Raw genomic sequence first — 23,957 nt, 5'->3', positions numbered from 1 at the left:
TAAGCTGCCAGACTGAATTAGACACTGACAACTAACTGCAGAATCATCAAATGACATGAGGAACAATCAATGGAACACTGAGAAATAAAGTGAGGAAAGACACAAAAATCAAGTTTAAGAAGGTAATGTCCATCCTCACATAGCGAAACTAGGACAGCTACTAAAAAGCAACAAAGCAGAATCCAAGAAATGAAATTTCTAAGAGGAGTTAACGTCTGTGCGAGATAGATAGACTAAGAAACGAAGACATAAGAGCTGAGCTTGACGTATATGCTATAAAAGAGAAGATCAAGTTTAATCGACAAAGCTGGCTAGAACACCTACAACAATGCCAGATTCAAGACTACTAAAACGAGCCTTAAATTTTAAGCCCTTAGGAACGAGATCCTTAGGAAGACCAAGAAAAAGACGGCTGAATACTTAGAAGAAGTAACAAACCTATGACCTAGACCATCATGAAAGAAGGTCAGATGTACGAAATGTCAACTAAACTGTGAAATATATCTTCAGTAATATGATGGTATTTGTTTCTGCATTCCTTTATTAAATTGGTGACATACACACGGTATTTCAAAACTACTACCACAACGTTGAATATGTTGTATGGGACGGTAAAAATAACTCTCTACAAAAAAATCCGTGTCGGGACATTAGGAACTTGGGCGCAGTGACCCATCGAAGTTTGAGAATTGTAGCATCAAAATTTCGTTTAATAGATGCTGGGGTGTTTTTCTGCTTATTAGTTCATCTTACCGAAATAAATGTGTATCAGAGTAAATGGAGAATTTATTGTGTCTCACACGTCATAGATTTGGCTGCAATATGGTATCTACCAAGTACGGGAATGTTGTATGGCCGTGAAAAACTGATAATCAGGGCACTATGCTACGTACAAAAAAATAAAAAATTAAAAAAAGAGAAAAGACGCACCACGACAGACTTAGTCAAATCGGATGGAAATCGGTATATGTGATATACATGGACTGACAAACAAATGACTGAAATTTCAGAAAAACTGGATACTTATTTAAGAGAAAGAGCTTCACAAACTGAGCTAGTCAATGAAGCGTTGGTCCATCTCCGTCCCTTATGCAAGAAGTTACTCGGCTTGCCATTGATTGAAAAAGTTGGTGGATGCCTTATTTTGAAGATGACAAGGATGTTTGTATTTTTGGGTCTAAAAATATAAAATATGATGACAATACGGAGCTTTTGGATGAAAACTAACTCACAATGAGCTAAATGGTAGCAAATCTAACTGCAACAAGTCAAGAGTATGTTATGAAGGAAACCAAGATTATTTCCATTGGTATAAAGGATGGGAAGATAACCTTAATACCAGGACATGATACAAATGGACAATTAAAAATTTTCTAATACTTGGGCTGAGGTGAGGGGCTGACAAACATCATGGGATAATGATTTGCACATGTACAGATGGCGGTAATATCACGCACACAAGGTATAGCCGGCCTGTGTGGCCGTGCGGTTCTAGGCGCTTCAGTCTGGAACCGCGTGACCGCTACGGTCGCAGGTTCGAATCCTGCCTCGGGCATGGATGTGTGAGATGTCCTTAGGATAGTTAGGTTTAAGTAGTTCTAAGTTCTAGGGGACTGATGACCATAGATGTTAAGTCCCATAGTGCTCAGAGCCATTTTTGAACCACAAGGTATAAAAGGGCAGTGCAGTGGCGGAGCTGCCATTTGTACTCGGGTGATCCATGTGAAAAGACTTCCGGCGTGATTACGGCCAGAAGAAGGGAATTAACAGACTTTGTATCCGGACTGGTAGTTGCAGCTAGACGTATGGGACATTCCATTTGGGAAACAGCTAGTGAATTCAATATTCCGAGATCCACAGTGTCAAGAGTGTGCCGAGAATATCGAATATCAGGCATTACCTCTCACCACGGGCAACACAGCTGCCGACGACCTCCACTGAACGACCGAGAGCAGCGCCACTGACGTCATTGTCATTGTCATTGCTAACAGACAAGCAATACATCGTGAAATAACCGCAAGAAATCCACGTGGGGTGTACAACGTACGTATCCGTTTGGACAAGGCAGCGAAATATGGCGTTAATGGGCTATGGCAGACGACGACCGACCGACTCGACTGCCTTTGCTGCAGCGACTCTCCTGGGCTCGTGACCATATCGGCTGGACCCTTGACGACTTAAAAATCTTCGCCTGGTCAGACGAGCCCCGATCTTAGTTGGTAAGAGCTGATGGTAGAGTTCGAGTGTGGCGCAGACTTCTTCAGGAAGCCACGGACCCAATCAACAAGGCAATGTGTAAAGCGGTGGAGCCTCCATAATGGTGAGTGCTGTGATTACGTGAATGGACTGGGTTCTCTGGTCCAACTGAACCGATCATTGAATGGAAAAGGTTATGTTCGGCTACTAGAGACCATTTATAGCCAGTCACGGACTTCATGTTCCCAAACAAGGATAGAATTTTTATGGATGACAACGCGCCATGTCACTGGGCCACAATTGTTCGTGACTGGTTTGAAGCACGTTCTGGACAATTCGAGCGAATGATTAATCCCATGGAGCATAATTAAGAGGTCAATTCGTGCACAACATCCTGCGCTGGCACCACCTTCCAGCTATCAAAAATGGTTCAAATGGCTCTGAGCACTATGGGGCTTCTGAGGTCATCAGTCCCCTAGAACTTAGAACTACTTAAACCTAACTAACCTAAGGACATCACACACATCCATGCCCGAGGCAGGATTCGAACCTGCGACCGTAGCGGTGGCGCGGTTCCAGACTGAAGCGCCTAGAACCGCACGGCCACAGTGGCCGACTTTCTACCTATCGTCTGTTATACAAGGCGGCCCATCTGAAGTTTCGAATGAGATTATCTCGAAAATTATACATCGGGTAAAAATAGTGGCTAAGACAGGTTTGTAAGCTCGAAGGGGGGACATCAAATAATACTACACATGAACTCCAGCCCCCACCCCCTTGGGTGGGGCGGTGGTCAGCTTTTAAATATTAAATGGAAACACCCATTTTTAATTGTAGATTCGGATTCTCCATAAAAAAGTAATCAAGTTTTGTCTGAAACACTTTTCAAACCATTTTCAGATGGCGATTAAATCGAGAAAAAAGTAAAATTGGGGATGAACTCTGATTTATGTAGAATTATCAGGGAAAGACGCATCAAATTGATAAACAATGTGCACCAGTTCTTTCGTTACGCCAAATTAAGCTATTTTTTGTACAAAATGTACTGTATCCTACTTTAAGCGTTAGCAGGAACAACGACATGGACGTAGTAGAATGATGTTCCCATGGTGTGCTTCATTAGTGTGAGTCCCCTTGCCTCTTACATGTTGGGGTGCTTTATTAGTGAGAGTACCCTTGCCTCTCACATGTTGGGGTGCTTTATTAGTGAGAGTCCCCTTACCTCTCACAATTTGGGGTGCTTAATTAATGAAATTATCCACGAAGAAATTGTTCAAAATTATCCCCATTTGCTTCATTGCATAAAGTCAATCGTCTGCGCAAGTTGTCCACAGTTTTGAGCAGCACATCCCGTGGTATGGCTGCACACGCTCTTCCAATGCGTTGCTCCATATCGTTTCGTTTCGGGTTGAGGGCTGTCTGTCATAAACCATATTTTTTAACTAACAAGGGGAGGCCGCCAATTGTGAAATTCAGATTGGATTCATACTGCGCATAATAAAAGCTCATGGCCAGAGGTGTAATGTGGCAAAGCACCAAGATGCACTTCTCAGCCGTTGTCGATAAAATCGACAGTTAAAAGAAACCGTTGCGGTGAAATACTCTCTACGATTAATAGATTTCTAGAGCGTCGTGGCGCAGCGGTAAGCGCTCGGCTTCGTAATCCGAAGGTCGCCGGATCGAATCTCGCGCCATGCAATTTTTTTTATTATTAGTTTTTTGTAATTCAAATATATATATTACATGCATAATTATTGCAACTGATTGCCGGGAATTTTATATATATATATATATATATATAAACTATTAATGAATTGCTTATGCATGCTGGTGAAGGCGGATCGCTCTCCAATTGTACCGCCTCCATTTTTCCGTTTTTTTAACAGGGTGTACCAAAGCTCTCCCGTGCCCACTGATTTTCGACGATGTTATAAGTTGCGCTAGGGAGCGCATCTACCTTCTTTCGAAGTTAGCAGCCAACTACGCTGTTATGCGGCGGCTCGTTTCGGCCCATTCAACATCTGTCCTTCAAGTGTAACGAGCGAGTAACGGAGTTTATATTTCATACCTGCCACAGCGAATTTGTGTTCGTGGGGTCTCTATTCTAATTCGAACGTTTGACTTACGCTATACGTATTCGTTTCGCAATATCGTTTCTACGTCTTCCGTTAACTATACGTGGTTAACATTATGAAGACAATTAATAACATTTGTGAAATACAACTTTGTTTGCGGAAAAAATAATGATGTTCGAAGTCGCCAGTTTTTCCATGACAAACGACTTTCAACAACTTATTACATGCATAATTATTGCAACTGAGCCATATATATATAGACACATTTGAATTACAAAAAAACAAATACTAAAAAAAAATTGCATGGTGCGAGATTCGATCCGGCGACCTTCGGATAACAAACCCGAGCGCTTACCGCTGCGCCACGACGCTGTGGAAAATTATTAATCGTAGAAAGAATTTCACCACAACGGTTTCTTTTAACTGTCGATTTTCTCGACAACGGCTGAGAAGTGCATCTTGGTGCTTTGCCACATTACACCTCTGGCCATGAGCTTTTATCATGCGCAGTATCAATCCAATCTGAATTTCACATTTGGCGGCCTCCCCTTGTAAGTAATGCAATTGTGAAGAATTCCCTAACGAGGTTTTAATACTATTCCGCCTCCCTCCCTCAAAAACATTTTGTAAAAAACATTCTGTAAAAAAAAAAAAAAAAAAAAAAAAAAGAAAAGCTTAATTTGGCGTAATGAAAGAATTGGTGCACATTTGCACATTTTGTATCGATTTGATGCGTCCTTCGTGGATCATCTAAATAAATCGGAGTTCATCCCCAGTTTTAATTTTTCTTGATTTCAATGGTTTAAAAAATGTATCAGATAAAACTTGATTAATTTTTTAGCGAGAATCCCATTCCGCAATAAAAAAAATGGAGGTTTCCATATAAGATTTAAAAGTTGCCCCCCGCCCCACCCAATTGGGGGGGGGGGGGGAACGGGGTTACGTGTAGTATCATTTGATGTCCCCCTTCGGGCTTACGAACTTGTCTTAGCTACTACTTTTACCCGATATATAGTTTTCGAGATAATCTCATCCGAAACTTCAGATGGACCACCCCGTAGAAGCAGCATGGCTCAATATTTGAGCAGGGGACTTCTACCGACTTGTTGAGTCGATGCCACGTCCAGTTGCTGCCCTATGCTGGGCAAAAGGAGGTAGGACACGATGTTAGGTGGTGTCCTATGACTTCTGTCACCTCATTGTAAAGCAGGAAAGACATGGCTCCAAGGATTAAAAACCAGAGCTGTAGTGGTTACGCAACATTCAACAGGAAGAAAATGCTATAAGTGGAAAACTGAACAGACAATTGGGAGGAAGACTGTTTAAATGCTTCGTGTGGACTGTGGTTTTTTACGGCGCACAAATCTGAAAACGGAAGGAAGATAATAGACTGGAAGTCTCTGAGATGTGGGTTTGGAACGGGATGGAAAAGATAAACCGGGCAGAAAGAGTTAAGAATGAAGAAGTATTAAGGAGAGTTGGTGAAAAGAGACAAACATTGCACTACATTTTATAGAGAATATACGAGGGTGAGTCAAATGAAAACCATAAATAATTTTTTTAAATATTATTTATTGTGCAGATGTGGCACAATGCTGAATCACTTTTCAACATAATCTCCCTCACGCTGAATGCAAGTCCTCCAGCGCTTACAAAGTGCATAAATTCCTTTAGAAATAAATTTGTTTGGTAGTCCGCGCAACCACTCGCCCACTGAGTGGCGTACCTCTTCGTCAGAACGGAACTTCTTTCCTCCCATTGCGTCTTTGAGTGGTCCAAACATATGGAAATCACTTGGAGCAAGGTCTGGTGAGTATGGTGGATGAGGAAGACACTCAAAACGCAGGTCTGTGATTGTTGCAACTGTTGTACGGGTAGTGTGTGGCCTTGCATTGTCATGTTGCAAAAGGACACCTGCTAACAGCAATCAACGTCGCTTTGATTTGCTTGCAGGCGGCAGATGATTTTTTAGGAGATCTGTGTATGATGCACTGGTGACAGTGGTCCCTCTAGGCATGTAGTTCTCCAAAATGACGCCTTTTTCGTCCCAAAAGAGACTCAGCATAACCTTCCTTGCTGATGGTTCTGTTCGAAACTTCTTTGGTTTTGGTGGTGAGGAATGACGCCATTCCTTGCTCGCTCGGCTGGTGGAAGTGAACCCAGGTTTCGTCCCCATTAACGATTCTTGCAGGGAAGCCATCACCTTCTCGTTCAAAGCCCCGAAGAAGTTCTTCACAAGCATCAACATGTCGTTCTCTCATTTCAGGAGTCAGCTGCCTTTTCACCCATCTTGCAGACACTTTGTGAAACTAGAGCACCTCATGCACAACGTGGTGTGCTGACCCATGACTAAGCTGTAAACATGCTGCAATGTCATTCAGTGTCACTCGGCGGTTTCCCTTCCCTATAGCTTCAACTGCTGCAATGTTCTGTGGAGTCACAACTCGTTGTGCCTGACATGGACGAGGAGCATCTTCCACTGAAGTCACACCATTTGCGAACTTCGTACTCCATTCGTAGACTTGCTGCTGTGACAAACACTCATCACCGTACCGAACCTTCATTCGTCGATGAATTTCAATAGGTTTCACACCATCACTACGCAAAGCCGAATTACAAAACGCTGTTCTTCCCTGGTGCAAGTCGCAAATGGGGCGGCCATCTTTATACTGAAACTGCGACGGTATGTGTGCATCTGCACTATGCTGCCACCTACAGGCCATTCTGCACGCTGTTTGTAGCATGCTTACCAACTTACAGGATAACGGCGCGAAATTTCAATTTGTTATTACAAATTTAAGGTTTTCATTTGACTCACCTTCGTGAACACGTTAGGACACTGCGTAAGAAGACACTCCTTTACAGATGTTTTAGGAGAGATGGAGAAAGCAAAAAAGAATAAGAGGGAGGGAGAGCTATCAGGTGACTCATAATGTTAAAGGTGCAGAACATGTAATATTAAAATGATTGGTAGAATACAGAGAATGCGGAAAGCCGGTATTAAGTAAAGATCTGCGTAGCAAGAAGAACAGGAGTTACGGGGTGTCGTAATCCTATCCAGTGTGCAGGAGTGGGGTACGTCTGACCATAGGAGGAACTCCCTTACCGAGCAGAGGGCCGAAGGTGAGTATGGAGATGCCCTTGAAGACCATGTTGAGGCCGACGGCGGCGGGCACCTTCTCGTCGACGCAGGCCTCGGAGACGCACAGGTTGATGTTGACCACGACGGAGCCGCGGGAGAAGCCGCACAGAGCGCAGATGACGCACAGCGCCACCAGGTCGCTCGTCATGGCGATGGCTGCAACACGTCACAGACCGTGAGACGAGGTGTAGACCACATACCGCGTAAGCTCTTACACTACTCGACTTGTACAAAGTGAAACTCATCACAACCAGTAGTTTCTACCACCACAATACATCGTAGAAAGCTAGCAAGTTTATCAAAACTAGACATGATTTATTATTTCGGTTTATGGCCCACTCAAAAAAAAATTGTTTTATTAAAAAAATGTATTCACCATTAATAAGTACGGTGAAAAAATAACATATGCACAATTCTTATAGGTAGAGGGAACTTTTTACTGTTTCCAGTCAGGTTTATCCAAAACTGCGATATAAGCTTTTAACAGATCAAAATTTACTTTAGTTATGACAGTGAACCGATAGTTCTGTACTGACAAGTTACTCTGTAACTGCGATATATGATATGTTGGCATTTAATACATTCCAAAATTTCTTCTTTTTGTAAACTAAGATGTTTCTATCAGTAAATGTATCTCTCTAGTTAATTATATTTTTTAACTTTGCCTAACAGATCTGAAGATGGGCAGCTAGCCTGAAACCGGTCCTTGGAAATAAAAAATAGCGATCAAAGACTGAAATGCCATATTTTTATTTTAGGTAGTAAGTTGTCGTGGCCTTTGGTTTTCTGTATAGTCTGCCAGAATGTAGAAAATCCTGACTTTTGCCGCAACCACTTTCTGAAGACAACACTGGCTAACGTACTCAAATAACCTATGATTGACAGCAGCGTCAACATAAACATGTAGTCGAAAACGGTTACAGCAACATCGAAGGCGCCGTCGGTTTACAGTTCATAGAGACGACAGTCACACAGCCGGCCGCGGTGGCCGAGCGGTTCTAGGCACTTCAGTCCGGAACCATGCGGCTGCTACGGTCGCAGGTTCGAATCTCGCCTCAGGCATGGATGTGTGTGATATCCTTAGGTAAGTTAGGTTTAAGTAGTTCTAAGTTTATGGGACTGATGACCTCAACTGTTAAGTCCCATAGTGCTTAGAGCCATTTGAACCATTTTTGATAGTCACACAAACACGGTTTTTGCTTTGTTTCTTGATACAAATTTCATATTTGCAAATTTTTTGGTCCCACAGAGTTAACACTTCTAAAAGTGTCGCAAGTACAGTATATTTACGTTATTTACAACATAGTATTTGTGAAGAGGGACTGAAGAAGAATTTTTCTTATGTTTATGCACTACGTAAAGCAGTAAAATGCCAGAAAAATGTATAAACCCTTAACAAGCGAAGAAAGAAATGGTACCACTGTAAACTTTTCAATAGTGTCGAATATGGTCTTGGGTAATGGATGAAATGAAATGTTAAGTATGTTTAAAACTTGTTGTAAGCACTGCACAGTATCATACTCGTGAATGACACAATTTCGTTCCCGTTACTGTAATACAAAAATTAATCAGCAGCAGCAAAATGGAAAGACAGAACTCTATACAAAAATTCCAGAAAGGCCTACACTTTCTCCTATGTTTCTCTTTAAAATGTTGTACAAACGTGATGGACTGTATCTAACACAATGAAAATATGTAACACACATAACCACAAAAAGTCAGTAACGAAAATACTATTATTCCACTTTTATACTTTGATAAAATAAGACATTAGGGTTTTTAATTTTCTAATTTTGTACAATCACAGTAAAGACAGTGCAGTTTTGATTTCTAAGCAGCTACTTTAAAATGCCAAATAGTTACGCATACTACAGTGTACTGTCCTACTTAAAATAATGAGTTGCCTTTGTTTGCTTTTGCATTGAAAATGTGCGTACACAGTTTGCATTTGACGATGTTTTCCTTTTAGCGCCTGACTTGAAACTAAGAATCTGCAAAAACAAGAGTTTGATAATAAGTGTTACATTGCTGTTAGTAATTCCAAAATAAGTAACAAATTAAATGAACATTGGACGTTATAGGTGATATATTTCTTCGAAAATATAATGAAAAATACGTCGTTTTATATAAGTCTCAATACGCGATGCCGTACTAAGAGTTTTTTTAAGTCCAGTCTTTGAAAGGGTTTTAAAGTGGACCATTTTATTTTGTTTGTATAACCAATACGTAGTTAAAAGCGATATCGCTATAAACGGTATCGACTGTCAGTTCTTGGCATTTCAAGAACATCACACTTAATCATTTCGTGTCACTACACAGTGTGCGGCAGAAACCGTGACTTCCTTTAAAGATTTTATTTGACCAAGAAGTTTTGCAGTTACACGTTGTTAGAGTGCATTGTTTGACAAAAGACTTCATAATATGTTATTAGACATGTCACTTTTTACAAATTATGTCCTTTAGGTGTCAACCATTGTCGGCAATGCAATTCTCGGAACGAAATCGTACATCCGCTATAAGCTTGCGAAGTGTCGCTTGTTATGGTCTAGATTTCGGCGTGAATGCTGTTTCTCAAGTTCTCACTAGTTACTGGCCTAGTAACGTACGCTTTGGGTCTCACAGTGGCCAGCTGATACGTCAGCAAAGCAGGAAATAAGACGCTCTGGAACCATTCTGCGTAATGCTGTCATGGCCGTTCAGGTTGTGTGAGTGGTCGCACCGTCCTTTGGAACCGTAACTACGCACGGATATTTTTATGACACTTTTCCTGCCTTACGAAATGTGTAACATAACAACATATGGATCTGATATTACTGTGGCACTGCCGCCAGCATCATTCTCAAAAGAGTAAGGACCAATAGCAGCATTCTTTGTAGAAATGCCACACTACACAGCATCATTTGCGCTATCAAGTGTTTTCATGCATTTAATGAGGGTTGGTCGGCACTACAATTTTGTCTGTTCACGTAGTCCAATAAATGGAACTGCGCCTCACCAGACGTCATGAAATTGTTGAAAAAATCGGTATGAGTGGTAGTCATTTCCAGAGACTGTAAAGAACTTCTGGCGTGCCTCCTGATCTCTGGGCAACAACTGTTGCAACATTTGGACATTGTACGGATGGGAATGAACACGTTTCTGTCCGAGATGTGAAGGACTTGCGAATGCCGACGAATTTATTACGCTGAACTTCGCTGAAAAGCAGCTGTAACTGTTGCACGCTGTTGCTCTCAACTTGCAAACCCATCTCGTAATTGACTTCTGGGATGGAAATTAATTATTATGACCAGCGTCGCAATGTTGCCGTAACATACGCTCTTACCACACAATCGCCCCATCTGAAAAACGTTTCTGTTGCGAGAGCAAGATGTTCGTTTGACCAATGACTCGTACTGATTGGTAATGCTTTGAATCGCACTTCGCAATGCTATCTGCATCAACTCTCCAGGAAGCCGTGTTCAACAGTAGCGCCGAATTTACAATGGGCCACTGTTTCTGCCATATCCCGTGTATTTATCCAGTCGTATCTGTCGAACCGCTCATTTCATTTCACTGCATACTTGCTTCATGGGGATCTCGTGTGTCGGCGTAAACCACGGTCTTCCAAAGACTCCGCTGCCCACGTGGTGCTATCCTCACAAATCCCTTGGAAGAAACCTCTGGTAGTAGCGTTTCGAAATCAAAGATGAAAACATCAGTAACAATGAAAGTTTGAGTCAGACCTGACTGTATGGTCATTTAGTCTAACGGTCAAGGTGATTACTCGCTGTAAGCAAGGAATTCATGCTCGGGTTGCTCTCTGGAACACACTTTTATTGTCACTACATATTCATATACAATCAAAGTAAGTGCTTGGCTTCCCTATTTCCGACTACAAAACAAGTGTTTACTCTATATATTTGGTGAGCGGCATCCTTGAACTGCCTTCGCTAAAATTTAAATACACGAGGCCAGGGGTGCAGTGCAGCACAACAGTTAAATGGCTTCTGAGCCCCACGCCCATGAAAAGTTATACGCTGTCAAAAAATTTTTATGTTGCGAGAAAAAGAAAGCGCAAAACACCTAACAACTACGGGAATATCAATGGTGACGCCTGGTGTACATCGTCTAAAGCTCGAGTGGATCACAGATGTGTATTTCTCATCGACAGTGAATCCCTAATTGCACTTCAGACCATTCGCTAGTGAGTCCAGTGAACTAAATATTGCACAGTACGCAAGTCGGGCTCCTTTGATAAGGGGAGGAACTCTCACGGTGAAGGTAATGAAACAATGCTTAGGACTTCCACGTCATGACCTTCAGTGTTTAAGGAAATGTCATTCTGCTGGGTACGACGTCACGGTGGTACCCAGGAAAACGAGCAAGCCGACATAGCAGCAGGGATTGCTTGATAGGAAAATAAAACGCTGCTACCACGTGCTATCCCCCTGGGTGTTGTGATCTAGGTGTTGAGCAAAAAAATGCTGTCAGTAGGAAAATGAATGTCAAAGTAACAAATTATGGTAAGTTAATAGTTCTTGTGGAAGGAAGGGAGATTTGGGTTTAACGTCACGGCGGCAAGAGTACTGGGATAGAAGTACAGGATGGTTTGTTTTCAGAAACACCATTTTGACATTCACCTTGTAATTTAATCACTGGGCTATCTTGAATGGAGCACGAGTCTCCTTTCATAGAAATTTGGAGGACAGGCTCTAACACGACTAGGAATGGGGCATTGCTCTTTAACGCATGTCCATCTCTAGATGAACCAGCGAGATGGACTGAACTCGTATTCGGAAGGGCGGCGGATTAATCGTCGTGCAGCCGCTCACATTTACGTCCTCCGTGATCTCTCTAAATCACTCATACCAAGTGCCGTGATGATTCTATTGAAAAAGACATCGCCACATTTTTCCTTGTCCTTGTCTTATCCGAGCTTGTGCTACGTTGTAATGACCTAGTCGTTCACGAGACGTTAATCCCTAAGCTTCCTTCTTAATACCGTGCGAGGTGGCGCAGTGGTTGGCACACAGGACTTGCACACGGTTCAAACCCGCGTCTGACTATCCTGATTTCGGTTTTCCGTGATTTTCCTAAATCGCTTCAGGCAAATGCCGGGATGGTTTCTTCCCCGTCATTCCCTAATCCGATGGGACCGATGACCTCGTTATCCCAAATCAACATCAACCAACCAACCAATCAACCAAACGACTTCCTTAATCCGGGGGAGGACCCACCATCGCGGTGTACTTTTGCTGCATAAGTTCGCAGCGTGTTCCCATAAGTTTAGCAAACACAACACATACACATTACAGAGACTTTAGTAATCAACAATATATTCTGTTTCACTATTTACAACAGTTTTCCAACGCTGGGGTGCCTCCGCTGCTGTCACTACTATGTCTGAAATGGTCCAATTTCTCCATTTTGCATTCCATTTTATAGCGTCCACAGCTCCACTCACCATCTCCAAATGACAATGTGACACAATGTAAACTCAAATAGCAAAAGTGAACTACAAATAAGAAATGACAGTCGACAAATAAATCAATAGCAACCGGAGTACCAACATACAAGACAACTTGTCTCTCAAATCTTGATACAAGTATGAGTTAAACTTCCAACTTGGGACCTGAGATTACTATTTAACTGCTGGACTAATATCACACAAAGCAGATATAGCAAGTAACTGGTAAAAATGGGGATAATATGGAAATAATGCACACAACTCACCGACACACCCAAGAGTGCAGGAGACATCAGTTTCATCCAAAAATAGTCGCGAGCGATAGATATTCGTGACTATTCAAAAGTGTTTGTGCTTGGTGTAACCAGAACAGGTTAACGCTCAAATTTGTCGGCGTAGAACGCTTAGGACTCTGCAGAAGCTTCTGAAAAACCGTTCGAAAGAACTCGGGACTACTGTCTGTAAGAGCAAGTTATAATTTTTCCAGACCATCTTAGAGGATGATAGAATCAGGAGAAATGCAGGACAGAGTTAGGGGGGGGGGGGGGGGGTAGTGGGGTAACGAAGAGATTGAGAGAAGGTACACATTGCCTGAGAAAGTAACTGAAGAGTCCAGCATCGGAGGAGGAAACGATAGTTCACCAGTGAGAAGCTATGTGACGTTACTTCAGTGATTACAAGATCGAGTTAAATTTACAGATAACTTGGCAGTATGACCCCACTAATTACTATGATCCAGTACTCCCTCTGGCCTGGATGCATGCTCAAATTCGGTTGGGATGGGTGTAATAAAGCCGTTGTATTTTCTCCTGAGTTTTGTAACTAATCCCTGACATCTTGGTCACTAGCAGTGGTACGGAATTACCGTTCAAGCAGGAGCCACACATTTTCTATGAGGGGATCTTTCTGGCAGCGGGAAACCCTCGACATTATGCAGACAGTACACGGAGACACGTGCCATATGAAGATGAGAATTGTTTTGTTGAAAAATGGCACCACGATAATGTCGCAAGAGAGGTTCGTTACTACGTCACTTCATAAAAATGTTTCCATGCTAGGCTTGGTACCGTTATGCGATACAATGGATGTCCGGCCACTACAGCCTAGACTAGCATTCTTCTGTAGCTTCTATTCTCTTTTTGTATGCACTGCATATCGTGCATATTTTACTTCCACACATGGCTACACTCCATACAAATACTTTCAGATAGGACTTCCTGACACTTAAATCTATACTCGGTGTTAACAAATTTCTCTTGTTCAGAAATGCTTTTCTTGGTATCGTCAGTCTACATTTTATATCTCATCTTCTTCGGCCATTATCAGTTATTTTGCCGCCCAAACAGCAAAAATCCCCTACTGCTTTAAGCATCTCAGTTTCTAATCGAATTCCCTCAGCATCATCTGATTTAATTCGACTACATTCCATTATCCTCGTTTTGCTTTTGTTCACGTTCTTCTTATATCTTCCTTTCAAGATACGATCTATTCTGTTCAACTGCACTTCCAAGTCCTTTGCTGTCTCTGCCAAAATTGCAATGTCATCGGCAAACCTCGAAGTTTTATTTCCTCTCCCTGGGCTTTAATTCCTACTCCAAATTTTTCTTTTGTTTCCTTCATTGCCTGCTCAATATACAGATTCAATAACTTCGGGGATAGGCTACAACCCTCTCTCACTCCCTTCTGAACCACTGCTTCCCTTTCGTGCCCCTCGACTCATAACTGTCCTCTGCTTTCTCTACAAATTGTAAAAGACTTTAGCCTCCCGTATTTTACCCCTGCCACCTTTAGAAATTGAAATAGGGTACTCCAGCTTTCTCTATGTCTACAAATGCTAGAAACGTAGATTTGTCTTTCCTTAAGCCATCTCCTATAAGTCGTAGGATTAGCATTGTCTCGTGTGTTCCTACATTTCTGTGGAATCCAAACTGATCTTCCCCGAGGTCGGCCTATGCCAGTTTCTCCATTCATTTGTAAAGGATTCGTGTTAGTATTTTGCAGCCGTGCCTTATTAAACTGACAGTTGGGTAATTTTCATACCTGTAAGGACCTGCTTTCTTGAAGTCTGAGGGTATTTCGCTTGTCTCATTCATCCTGCTCACCAAATGGAAGAGTTTTGTCATGGCTGCTTCTCCCAAGGGTATTAGTAGTTCTGAAGGAATGTCGTCTGCTCTCAGGGACTTGTTTCGACTTAGGTCTTCCAGTGCTTTGTCAAATTCTTCACTCAGTATCATATCTCCCTTCCCTTTCCATAATATTAACCTCATGTACATGTCCCTTGTACAGACCCTCCATATACTCCTTCCACCTTTCTGCTTTCCCTTCTTTGCTTAAGATTGGTTTTCCATGTGAGCTCTTGCTATTAATACAGGAGGTTCTCTTTAGTATGTTATCAGTAAAAAAATTAAAAAAACACTTGTTATAGCCGAGAAATACCGGTTATTCAGAAGTAAAATACCGGTATCGGTTTTAACTGGTCGGTTTCTAGTGTCAACGGAAGCGTCCGATTCCACCCGTCTGCTTTGACCCATGACATAAGGATGTTGTTGTGTGCGACGTCATTAAGGCGCGGAGTTGAGTTGGTTGTGTTTGTAGATATCGTCTTCTTGTGTTTGATGGCGTCCTGTGTGTGTGTGTGTGCGCGCGCGCGCGCGCGTGTGTGTGTGTGTGTGTGTGTGTGTGTGTGTGTGTGTGTGTGTGTGTGTGTGTGTGTCTGCATGTTTGGGATGGCCGACCTAATTAGCAGCACCGAAATTTGTTTTTGGTGATTATATTTTTTTGGGTCTATTTTTCTCGAGTTGTAATGTGTCGTGTATTTATTGTGTATCGAATGTATTTTAATTTACGTAGGAATGTTTTACTTTGGAATTTTGAGGTGTTGTGGTTTTGGTTCTGTTTTTCGTAGTTGTAGGTGTTGGTTTTTTCGTGTCAATATTAGCTGTGGTCAAGGAAATGTCTGATTCAAATTGTCGTAGTTTTTGCTGTAGGCGTTGGTGGTTTGGTATCGTCAGCTGCGGTTGAGCTATATAGGTCAAGGGAAGTGTCAGATTACCGTAGAGTTCGTATTTTTTTTTCATTTAGTGTGTTTTGGGATCGTGGTGTTTTTTTACTGTTATATTTAGCTTGTCCCCTCCCTAAATACCCCCCCCCCCAATTTCCACAGGGTTGTCTCGTTAGTTTGATTTATGTTAAAAAGGGAGATGTTATTGTCTTATTTATACGTATTACCCTGTTTTTTGCCGTGTGTATGTAGTGACATCATAGGCGTCATATTTGAGACGCTTAGAATAGTCATTTCCGCCATATTGATGACGTCATGGGTCAAAGCAGACGGGTGGAAGCGTAATCCCTAGTGCTTATGATCTGAACGCCGAGATCATGAATAGTCCCGTGTGCCTGTCGCAGGGACAGCTTGGCGCTCACCTGACCGCAGGACGGCGAGGAAGATGGCGCCGACGAGGAAGGTGTAGCGCGCCTTGGCCCGCATCTTGTCCGTCACGGGCGGCACCGTGAGCCGCGACACGAAGTCGCCGCCGGCCATGAAGGACATGCACAGCGCCGTCTGCGCCAGCGTCAGCCGCACGCCGTTGTGCAGGTAGAACGGCAGCAGCATGTTGAAGTTCACGTTCGTCGTGTACACCGCCGCCGTGCCGATCGTCACGTTCAGGAACACCGGGTCCTTCAGCAGGTCCAGGTCCATGAACGCCACGAATCGCTGCAGCAGCGTCCGCCGCTCTGCGAACACAAGCAGTCACGTCAGTTGGGAAAACAGGTACAGGGGACCGCAGAGAAACGCCAACATTGGAGAAAAAACTGCCCAGCGACAAAAGAAATAGTTTTGTGTGTGATATAGTTACAAATTTACGGTTTTCGGGTCTCTACCTTCGTTGTACTGTGAAATCTCTCTTCTTTTTCAAATTTCAGGACTCTAGGCCAACCACACGTATCATGTACTCTTTGATGCGTGAATTTTTCAAGTATCCAAATATGTGACATAAATCGGTGTATCTCTTGACTGCGCTGACTTAAAAGGTTCAAATTTCTCTTCCGCGAAGGAACCATAAACATTAGTATGCGACATAAATTTCAACTCCATAGTCTACACGTTCTTAGGAAAACGGAGTATTAACAGATGTGCGAACAGACAGAGAGTCCGATAAGAATAATAACAAAAAAATTTATTTCGCTTCATGTAATTAAAAATTTACAGTTTTAGCATTCTTTTTGACGACTCTCATGATTCTAGCCCTACGGCGAAGTACCATATAGGTTTTGATGAGTGAGTTTGCCGAAGGAGTTTTCCAGTTTTAAAACATGTGACATGCCCATATGTTTTGACTACATTGACTTACAAGCGTCAATCATTTACACCATCAAGGAAGCATACATCCCAGTACCGAAATACACAGGATGACAATTATTGAACTGTATGAAAAAAAGGAAAGGTGGAAGTAGTATATACAGGGCTTGTACAAGGGCGATGTACTTGACAACAATATTATGGAAATGGAAGACCATGTAGATGAAGATGAAATGGGAGACATGCTACTGCGTGAAGAGCTTGAGAGAGCACTGAAAGACCTAAGTCGAAACAAGGCCCCGGGAGTAGATAACATTCCATTAGAACTACTGACGGCCTTGGGAGAGCCAGCCCTGACAAAACTCTGCCATCTGGTGAGCAAGATGTATGAGACAGGCGAAATACCCTCAGACTTCAAGAAGAATATAATAATTCCAATCCCAAAGAAAGCAGGTGTTGACAGATCTGAAAATTACCGAACTATCAGTTTAATAAGTCACAGCTGCAAAATACTAACACGAATTCTTTACAGACAAATGGAAAAACTGGTAGAAGCCGACCCCGGGGAAGATCAGTTTGGATTCAGTAAAATATAGGAACACGTAAGACAATACTGACCCTACGACTTATCTCAGAAGAAAGATTAAGGAAAGGCAAACCTACGTTTCTAGCATTTGTAGACTTAGAGAAAGCTTTTGACAACGTCGAATACTCTCAAATTCTGAAGGTGGCAGGGGTAAAATACAGGGAGTGAAAGGCTATTTGCAATTTGTACAGAAACCAGATGGCAGTTATGAGAGTTGATGGGCACGAAAGGGAAGCAGTGGTTGGGAAGGGAGTGAGACAGGGTTGTAGCCTATCCCCGATGTTATTCAATCATTATATTGAGCAAGCAGTAAAGGAAACAAAAGGAAAATTCGGAGTAGGTATTAAAATCCACGGAGAAGAAATAAAAACTTTGAGGTTCGCCGATGACATTGTAATTCTGTCAGACAGCAAAGGACTTGGAAGAGCAGTTGAACGGAATGGACAGTGTCTTGAAAGGAGGATATAATATGAACATCAACAAAAGCAAAACGAGGATAATGGAATGTAGTCGAATTAAGTCGGGTGATGCTGAGGAAATTAGATTAGGAAATGAGACACTTAAAGTAGTAAAGGAATTTTGCTATTTGTGGAGCAAAATAACTGATGATGGTCGAAGTAGAGAGGATATAAAATGTAGACTGGCAATGGCAAGGAAAGCGTTTCTGAAGAAGAGAAATTTGTTAACATCGACTATAGATTTAAGTGTCAGGAAGTCATTTCTGAAAGTATTTGTATGGAGTGTAGCCATGTATGGAAGTGAAACATGGACGATAAATAATTTGGACAGGAAGAGAATAGAAGCTTTCGAAATGTGGTGCTACAGAAGAATGCTGAAGATTAGATGGGTAGATCACAGAACTAATGGAGGGGTACTGAATAGAATTGGAGAGAAGAGAAATTTGAGGCACAATTGGACTAGAAGAAGGGACCGGTTGGCAGGACATGTTCTGAGGCATTAAGGCATCACCAATTTAGTATTGGAGGGCAGCGTGGAGGGTAAAAATCGTAGAGGGAGACCAAGAGATGAATACACTAAGCAGATTCAGAAGGATGTAGGTTGCAGTAGGTACTGGGAGATGAAAAAGCTTGCACAGGATAGAGTAGCATGGAGAGCTGCATCAAACCAGTCTCTGGACTGAAGACCACGACAACAACAACATGAAAAAAACCTTAATTTGTTGGAAACTAGGGCCAGCGGCCGCGGCAGCAGTGCTCAGCGGCTAAATCCCGTTCAAGGTCACACAGAGATGCCTCACACAGAGTGCATCCAAGAGTGCACAAGACAGATTGTAGTTCTTTTCTTTTTAATAGAAAGGACATAAGGACAGGACAGGAAATTTATTAATTTCTATAATAGTCAGTCAAATCACCTACAAGATGAACATTGTTACAGTTCCCTGAGCCTGTAGCCGAAACACATACTGACTCATATTCACCTACTTTACGGTGATTATTAGTCCTTAAAATAAGAGACATTGTAGAGATAACATAGGAACCTCCCATATCTCTGTTGTACACTTCAGCAATATGATATGTACGATAATAATGTGAAGGGCGTGCATTGAAGATGTAAACGTCAGTGCTGAACGCAATGTCGCGGTGTTACGGTTACTCCCGAGAAGGGCCGAGCAACGCCAAATGATAGGCCGGGCCACGGCCCGCCCGTGACCCGCACACTCTGCACGCGTGAAGTCTAGCCCGCCGTAGCCGGCCCTGATTTAAAGCAAACCTGACTCGCACCCTCACAGTGGAGCTACTAACGCCAGTCTTAAGCGAGCAGCGAGAATTTTCTGTAGATATTATGTTTCTGATATAGAAACAGACAATTATTGAAGTATATGGAAAAAATGTAAATTAGTTACAAACTACGGAGTGCACACACTTTATTGAAAGTGTAAATGTCACTACACATTTTCGGATGTAGGTTATGATATGTTCGATATGCCTGCCATCATTGGCGATGACGTGGCGCAGACGAATAGCGAAATTCTGCCTGACCCGCCAAAGTGTCGGAGCATCGACGCTATGTGTGGCCTCCTGAATCACTATTTTCTGCTCAGCAATGGTTTTGTGGTTGCTGCTGTACACCTTGTCTTTAATATAGCCGCACATAAAGGAGTCGCAGGTGTTCAGATCCGGAGAATATGGCAGCCAATCGAGACCCATGCCAGCGGCCTCTGGGTACCCCAGAGCCAGAAAGCGCTCCCCAAAGTGCTCCTCCAGGACACCAAACGCTCTTCTGCTTCGATGGGGTCGAGTTCCGTCTTGCTTCAAGCCCATCTTGTCGAAATCAGGGTCATTTTGTATAATGGATACGAAATCACCTTCCAAAACCTTCACTTACCGTTCGGTAGTCATCGTGTCATCAAGGAATATTGCACCGATTATTCCGTGACTGGACATTGCACACGACACAGTCACCCGTTGAGGGTGAAGAGACTCCTCGATTGCAAAATGCGGACTCTCAGTTTCCTCAAATGCGCCAGTTTCGCTTACTCACGAACCCATCCAAATGAAAGTGGGCTACGCCGCTAAACCAGTAGTAATGTGCATACCAATTCCCATCATGCCCCGCGGCCAACCGTGTAGTTGAATGTCGTAGCGCAAACCGTTCACAAGCTATGACTATTTTATTTCATATTGTTCAATATTAGTCAGCCCGTACTTCAACATGATACATCGTTCCGCTCCTGAAAAAGAAAGGGTTTTTAATAGTCGGCAGACAGACAGACAGACAGACAGACAAACGAAAAACAAAGCCATTATCTAAGGGTTTCGTTTTGCCGATTGAGATACGGAACGCAAAAAGCATTTTTAAAAAAGTTACAAAACATGTTTTACGAAACTGAAAACTGCATTAGGCCTCACGTCTTAAAAAGTTATGTGTATCATTTTGCCACACGAATCCAACGAGTCGTTACTTTTAGATTTGCACTGCGTGGCGCAATGTTTCCACTAGGATTTGGTGATCTCCTTTTCCATCATTATCCTGAACTGAGCCACTGTTCTTCGGCTACTCATGTACACTACTATCTTCCCCACAAAAAGAAGTCATTGGCTAGTACGGAGACTAATGTAAAGCTGACGGCACATGGACCGCGCATTCTAACGTTGAGCGTGCAGGGCTTCTGACGCCACAGCGTGGAATAACACATTGGGAAGTCTCTGCGAACGTGCAGATCAATATCTACCATGTCAGGTATTCTTAATGTTTGTTTGAAAGTTGACCAACGAGATGGAAGGGCACCCCTACGTCACATGCACGCCATCCGGGGCCCACTAGATATCCGGGCCACGCTACAAACTTGCGACGCCACACTAGACGTCTTGTCAACCACACTTCGCGAACATTCGGCACCGTGCAGAACCCACGGAAAACAATATGTAATTGAAAAGGTACCCACTAAAGATTTTAACTTTGTCGTGTGGTATCAAGAGCTTGTATGCATTTAAGTGCGCAGCCAAGAATTACTGAACTCGCCTGAAATAGTTACTCGTACCCCGCCGGAGACGGCTGCTGGCACTCGTAAGAACTGCAGTGTCACGTGCTGTAACGTACACCCCAAGGCCTGTCTTTCTCGTGGGTTTCGACGACATCCCTCTTCAGTACAGAGTCGCGAGGCGTCTTACTGGTTTTCAGTTAGAGCCCACGTGTACGAGGGTCGATCCAAAAGAAATGCACACTATTTTTGTAAAAATACAGTTTTCATTCTGCACGTGTGAAAGTTTTACAGTGTGTAGATACATCCTTCCCGCTTGTTTTCAAACTTAGTTCAACCTGTTCCCGTGAGTGGCGCCGTCACAGCACGTCTTCAAGATGGGTGCTACTCTTGACGTTCGTCAGAAGCAACGTGCTGTCATTGAATTCCAGTGCTGTGAAAACGAGACAGTGGGAAACATCCACAAGAGGTTGAAAAAGATGTATGGAGATGCTGCTGTTAGTTGGTGGGCAAGCAGGTTACGTGATGAAAGCGGGCACGGCAGTATTGAGGATTGTCCTCTCAGCGGCATGTCTCGTACTGCACACACTCCAGACAATGTGCAGAGAGTTAACGAATTGGTGACTGCTGACAGACGCATCACAGTGAACGAATTGTCACACTACGCTGGGATAGGGGAATGAAGTGTTTGCAGATTACTGAAAGTGTTGGCGTTAAAAAAGATTTCTGCCAGGTGGGTTCCCAGGATGTTGATAGTGGCTCACAAAGAAACGAGAAAAATGGTAAGCAGCGAACTTTGGAACAGAACGAGAATGGTATAGATGAATTTCTTGGAATAATTGTGACAGGTGATGAAACATGGCTCCATCATTTTTCACCAGAGACGAAGAGGCAATCAATGGAGTGGCATCACATAAATTCACCCAAGAAAAAAATAATTCAAAACCACACTTTCTGCTGGAAAAGTTATGGCTACGTTGTTTTTCGATTCAGAAGGACTCTAGCTTGTGGACATCATGCCAAGTGGAACCACCATAAATTCTGATGCATATGTGACGACACTGAAGAAACTTCAAGCACGTCTGAGTCGTGTTCGAACACATCGACAAAAGCAGGATGTTTTGCTGTTGCGCGACAATGCACGGCCACATGTCAGTCAAAAAACCATGGAAGAGGTCACAAAACTCGGATGGACGACACTGAAACATCCGCCTTACAGTCCTGACCTGGCTACATGTGACCATCATCTCTTTGGGAAACTAAAAGACTTTGTTCGTGGAATAAGGTTTGAAGATGATGACTCCCTTGTTCACGCTGCCAAACAGTGGCTCCAACAGGTTGGTCCAGAATTTTATCGTACGGGTATACAGGCGCTGGTGCCAAGATGGCGTAAGGCAGTTGAGAGGGATGGAAATTATGTGCAGAAATGAAAATATTGTTCCTAAAGAATGTATCTACACACTGTTAAACTTTCAAACATGTAGAATAAATGATTGATTTAAAAAAAAGTAGTGTGCATTTCTTTTGGAGTGACTCTCGTATATTACGCCGTTTCTGAGCACCGTCAAATTGAGGTTCTCTCGAAAAACCCTCGCTAATCGTGTGATTCATTGTAATGTGACGGGAAATGTCATAATCGTGGTTCAATAATTATTGTAACTTGCTTATTTTGAGGTTATGCTATTTCAAGACAACGGCACATTTGGGGTCAAAAACTCATTATCCTTGGTAGAATTTGTTATAATTAAATGTGAGTTATCAACATACATAGGCTAACGGCCTTGCCGCAGTGGTAGCACCGGTTCCCGTCAGATCACCGAAGTTAAGCGCTGTCGGGCTGGGCTAGCACTTTGATGAGTGACATCCAGTCTGCCGCGCGCTTTTGGCAAGCGGGGTGCACTCAGCCCTTGTGAGGCAAACTGAGGAGCTGCTTGATTGAGAAGTAGCGGCTCCGGTCTCGTACACTGACATACGGCAGCGAGAAGGGTGTGCTGACCACATACCTCTCGATATCCACATCCAGTGACGCCTGTGGGCTGAGGATGACACGGCGTCCGGTCGGTGTCGTTGGGCCTTCATGGCCTGTTCGGGCGGAGTTAACCTACCTTCGATTATCGCTTTCAAGAGATAGTTACATGCAAAGTAAGAACACGAAACATTCATGGTCGCTGTAGTAGTGTCTCAGAATTGTAAGGTTTTCGTGCTGCTAGTTCGCATCTCACTGGATCCATTTTTTTAACCTTTGCGTTTTCTAATAGGTTCTCATTCTTTCTTATTAATTTAATAAAAGTATACTCTATGATATTCGATGTTATGTAAGTATAAGTGCGCTCTTTCTGAAGAGTGAGTTTGTTCAATTAGCTTAATCTACAAGATGGCTTGCACTATTCACAGGAAGTTGATATTTTGCACTTTCTTGTTTTAACTTCTGTATTTCATATGTTGTAAGGATTCGGCTGCTGAATAGGTACAGTGATCAAGTAAGAATGATCTTACTATTAAAAAGTTAGAACGGCGATACAATTTTTATGTTATGTGTAGAACTACTGTAAATTTGTATCGCAGTGTTTGTAAATGGGACTTTTATAAGTCGATGTCCTTACTGGCTAGACATGGCATTGTACTTTTTGCCTCATAACATTTTCACAGATATTGAAGTTTTCATTTATGTACACAACAGACAAAACAACATGACTATCATATGGAAAGGGAGGAAATGTGCTTTATGGAGCTAACACAGGAATTACTTGCGACGGTGATACATTCTTAT

The 23,957-nt window shown here is 42.7% G+C and overlaps 1 protein-coding gene across 1 annotated transcript in view; it reads right to left on the bottom strand.

Annotated features, from left to right (window-relative positions):
• The window catches only part of LOC124615500 (monocarboxylate transporter 12-like), a 204,558-nt gene that overhangs the window by 4,594 nt on the left and 176,007 nt on the right, over positions 1-23,957 (bottom strand). The window contains exons 6-7 of the mRNA XM_047143450.1: positions 16,283-16,594; positions 7,378-7,569 (exon numbers count right to left, since the gene is read on the bottom strand). Of these exons, the coding sequence (XP_046999406.1) occupies positions 7,378-7,569; positions 16,283-16,594 (504 nt within the window). The remainder of the gene's footprint in view (positions 1-7,377; positions 7,570-16,282; positions 16,595-23,957) is intronic.

Source organism: Schistocerca americana, chromosome 5 (genome assembly GCF_021461395.2).
Source record: "Schistocerca americana isolate TAMUIC-IGC-003095 chromosome 5, iqSchAmer2.1, whole genome shotgun sequence".
In the NCBI taxonomy this organism is placed as follows: domain Eukaryota; kingdom Metazoa; phylum Arthropoda; class Insecta; order Orthoptera; family Acrididae; genus Schistocerca; species Schistocerca americana.
This window is presented reverse-complemented; position numbering and strand designations above follow the sequence as displayed.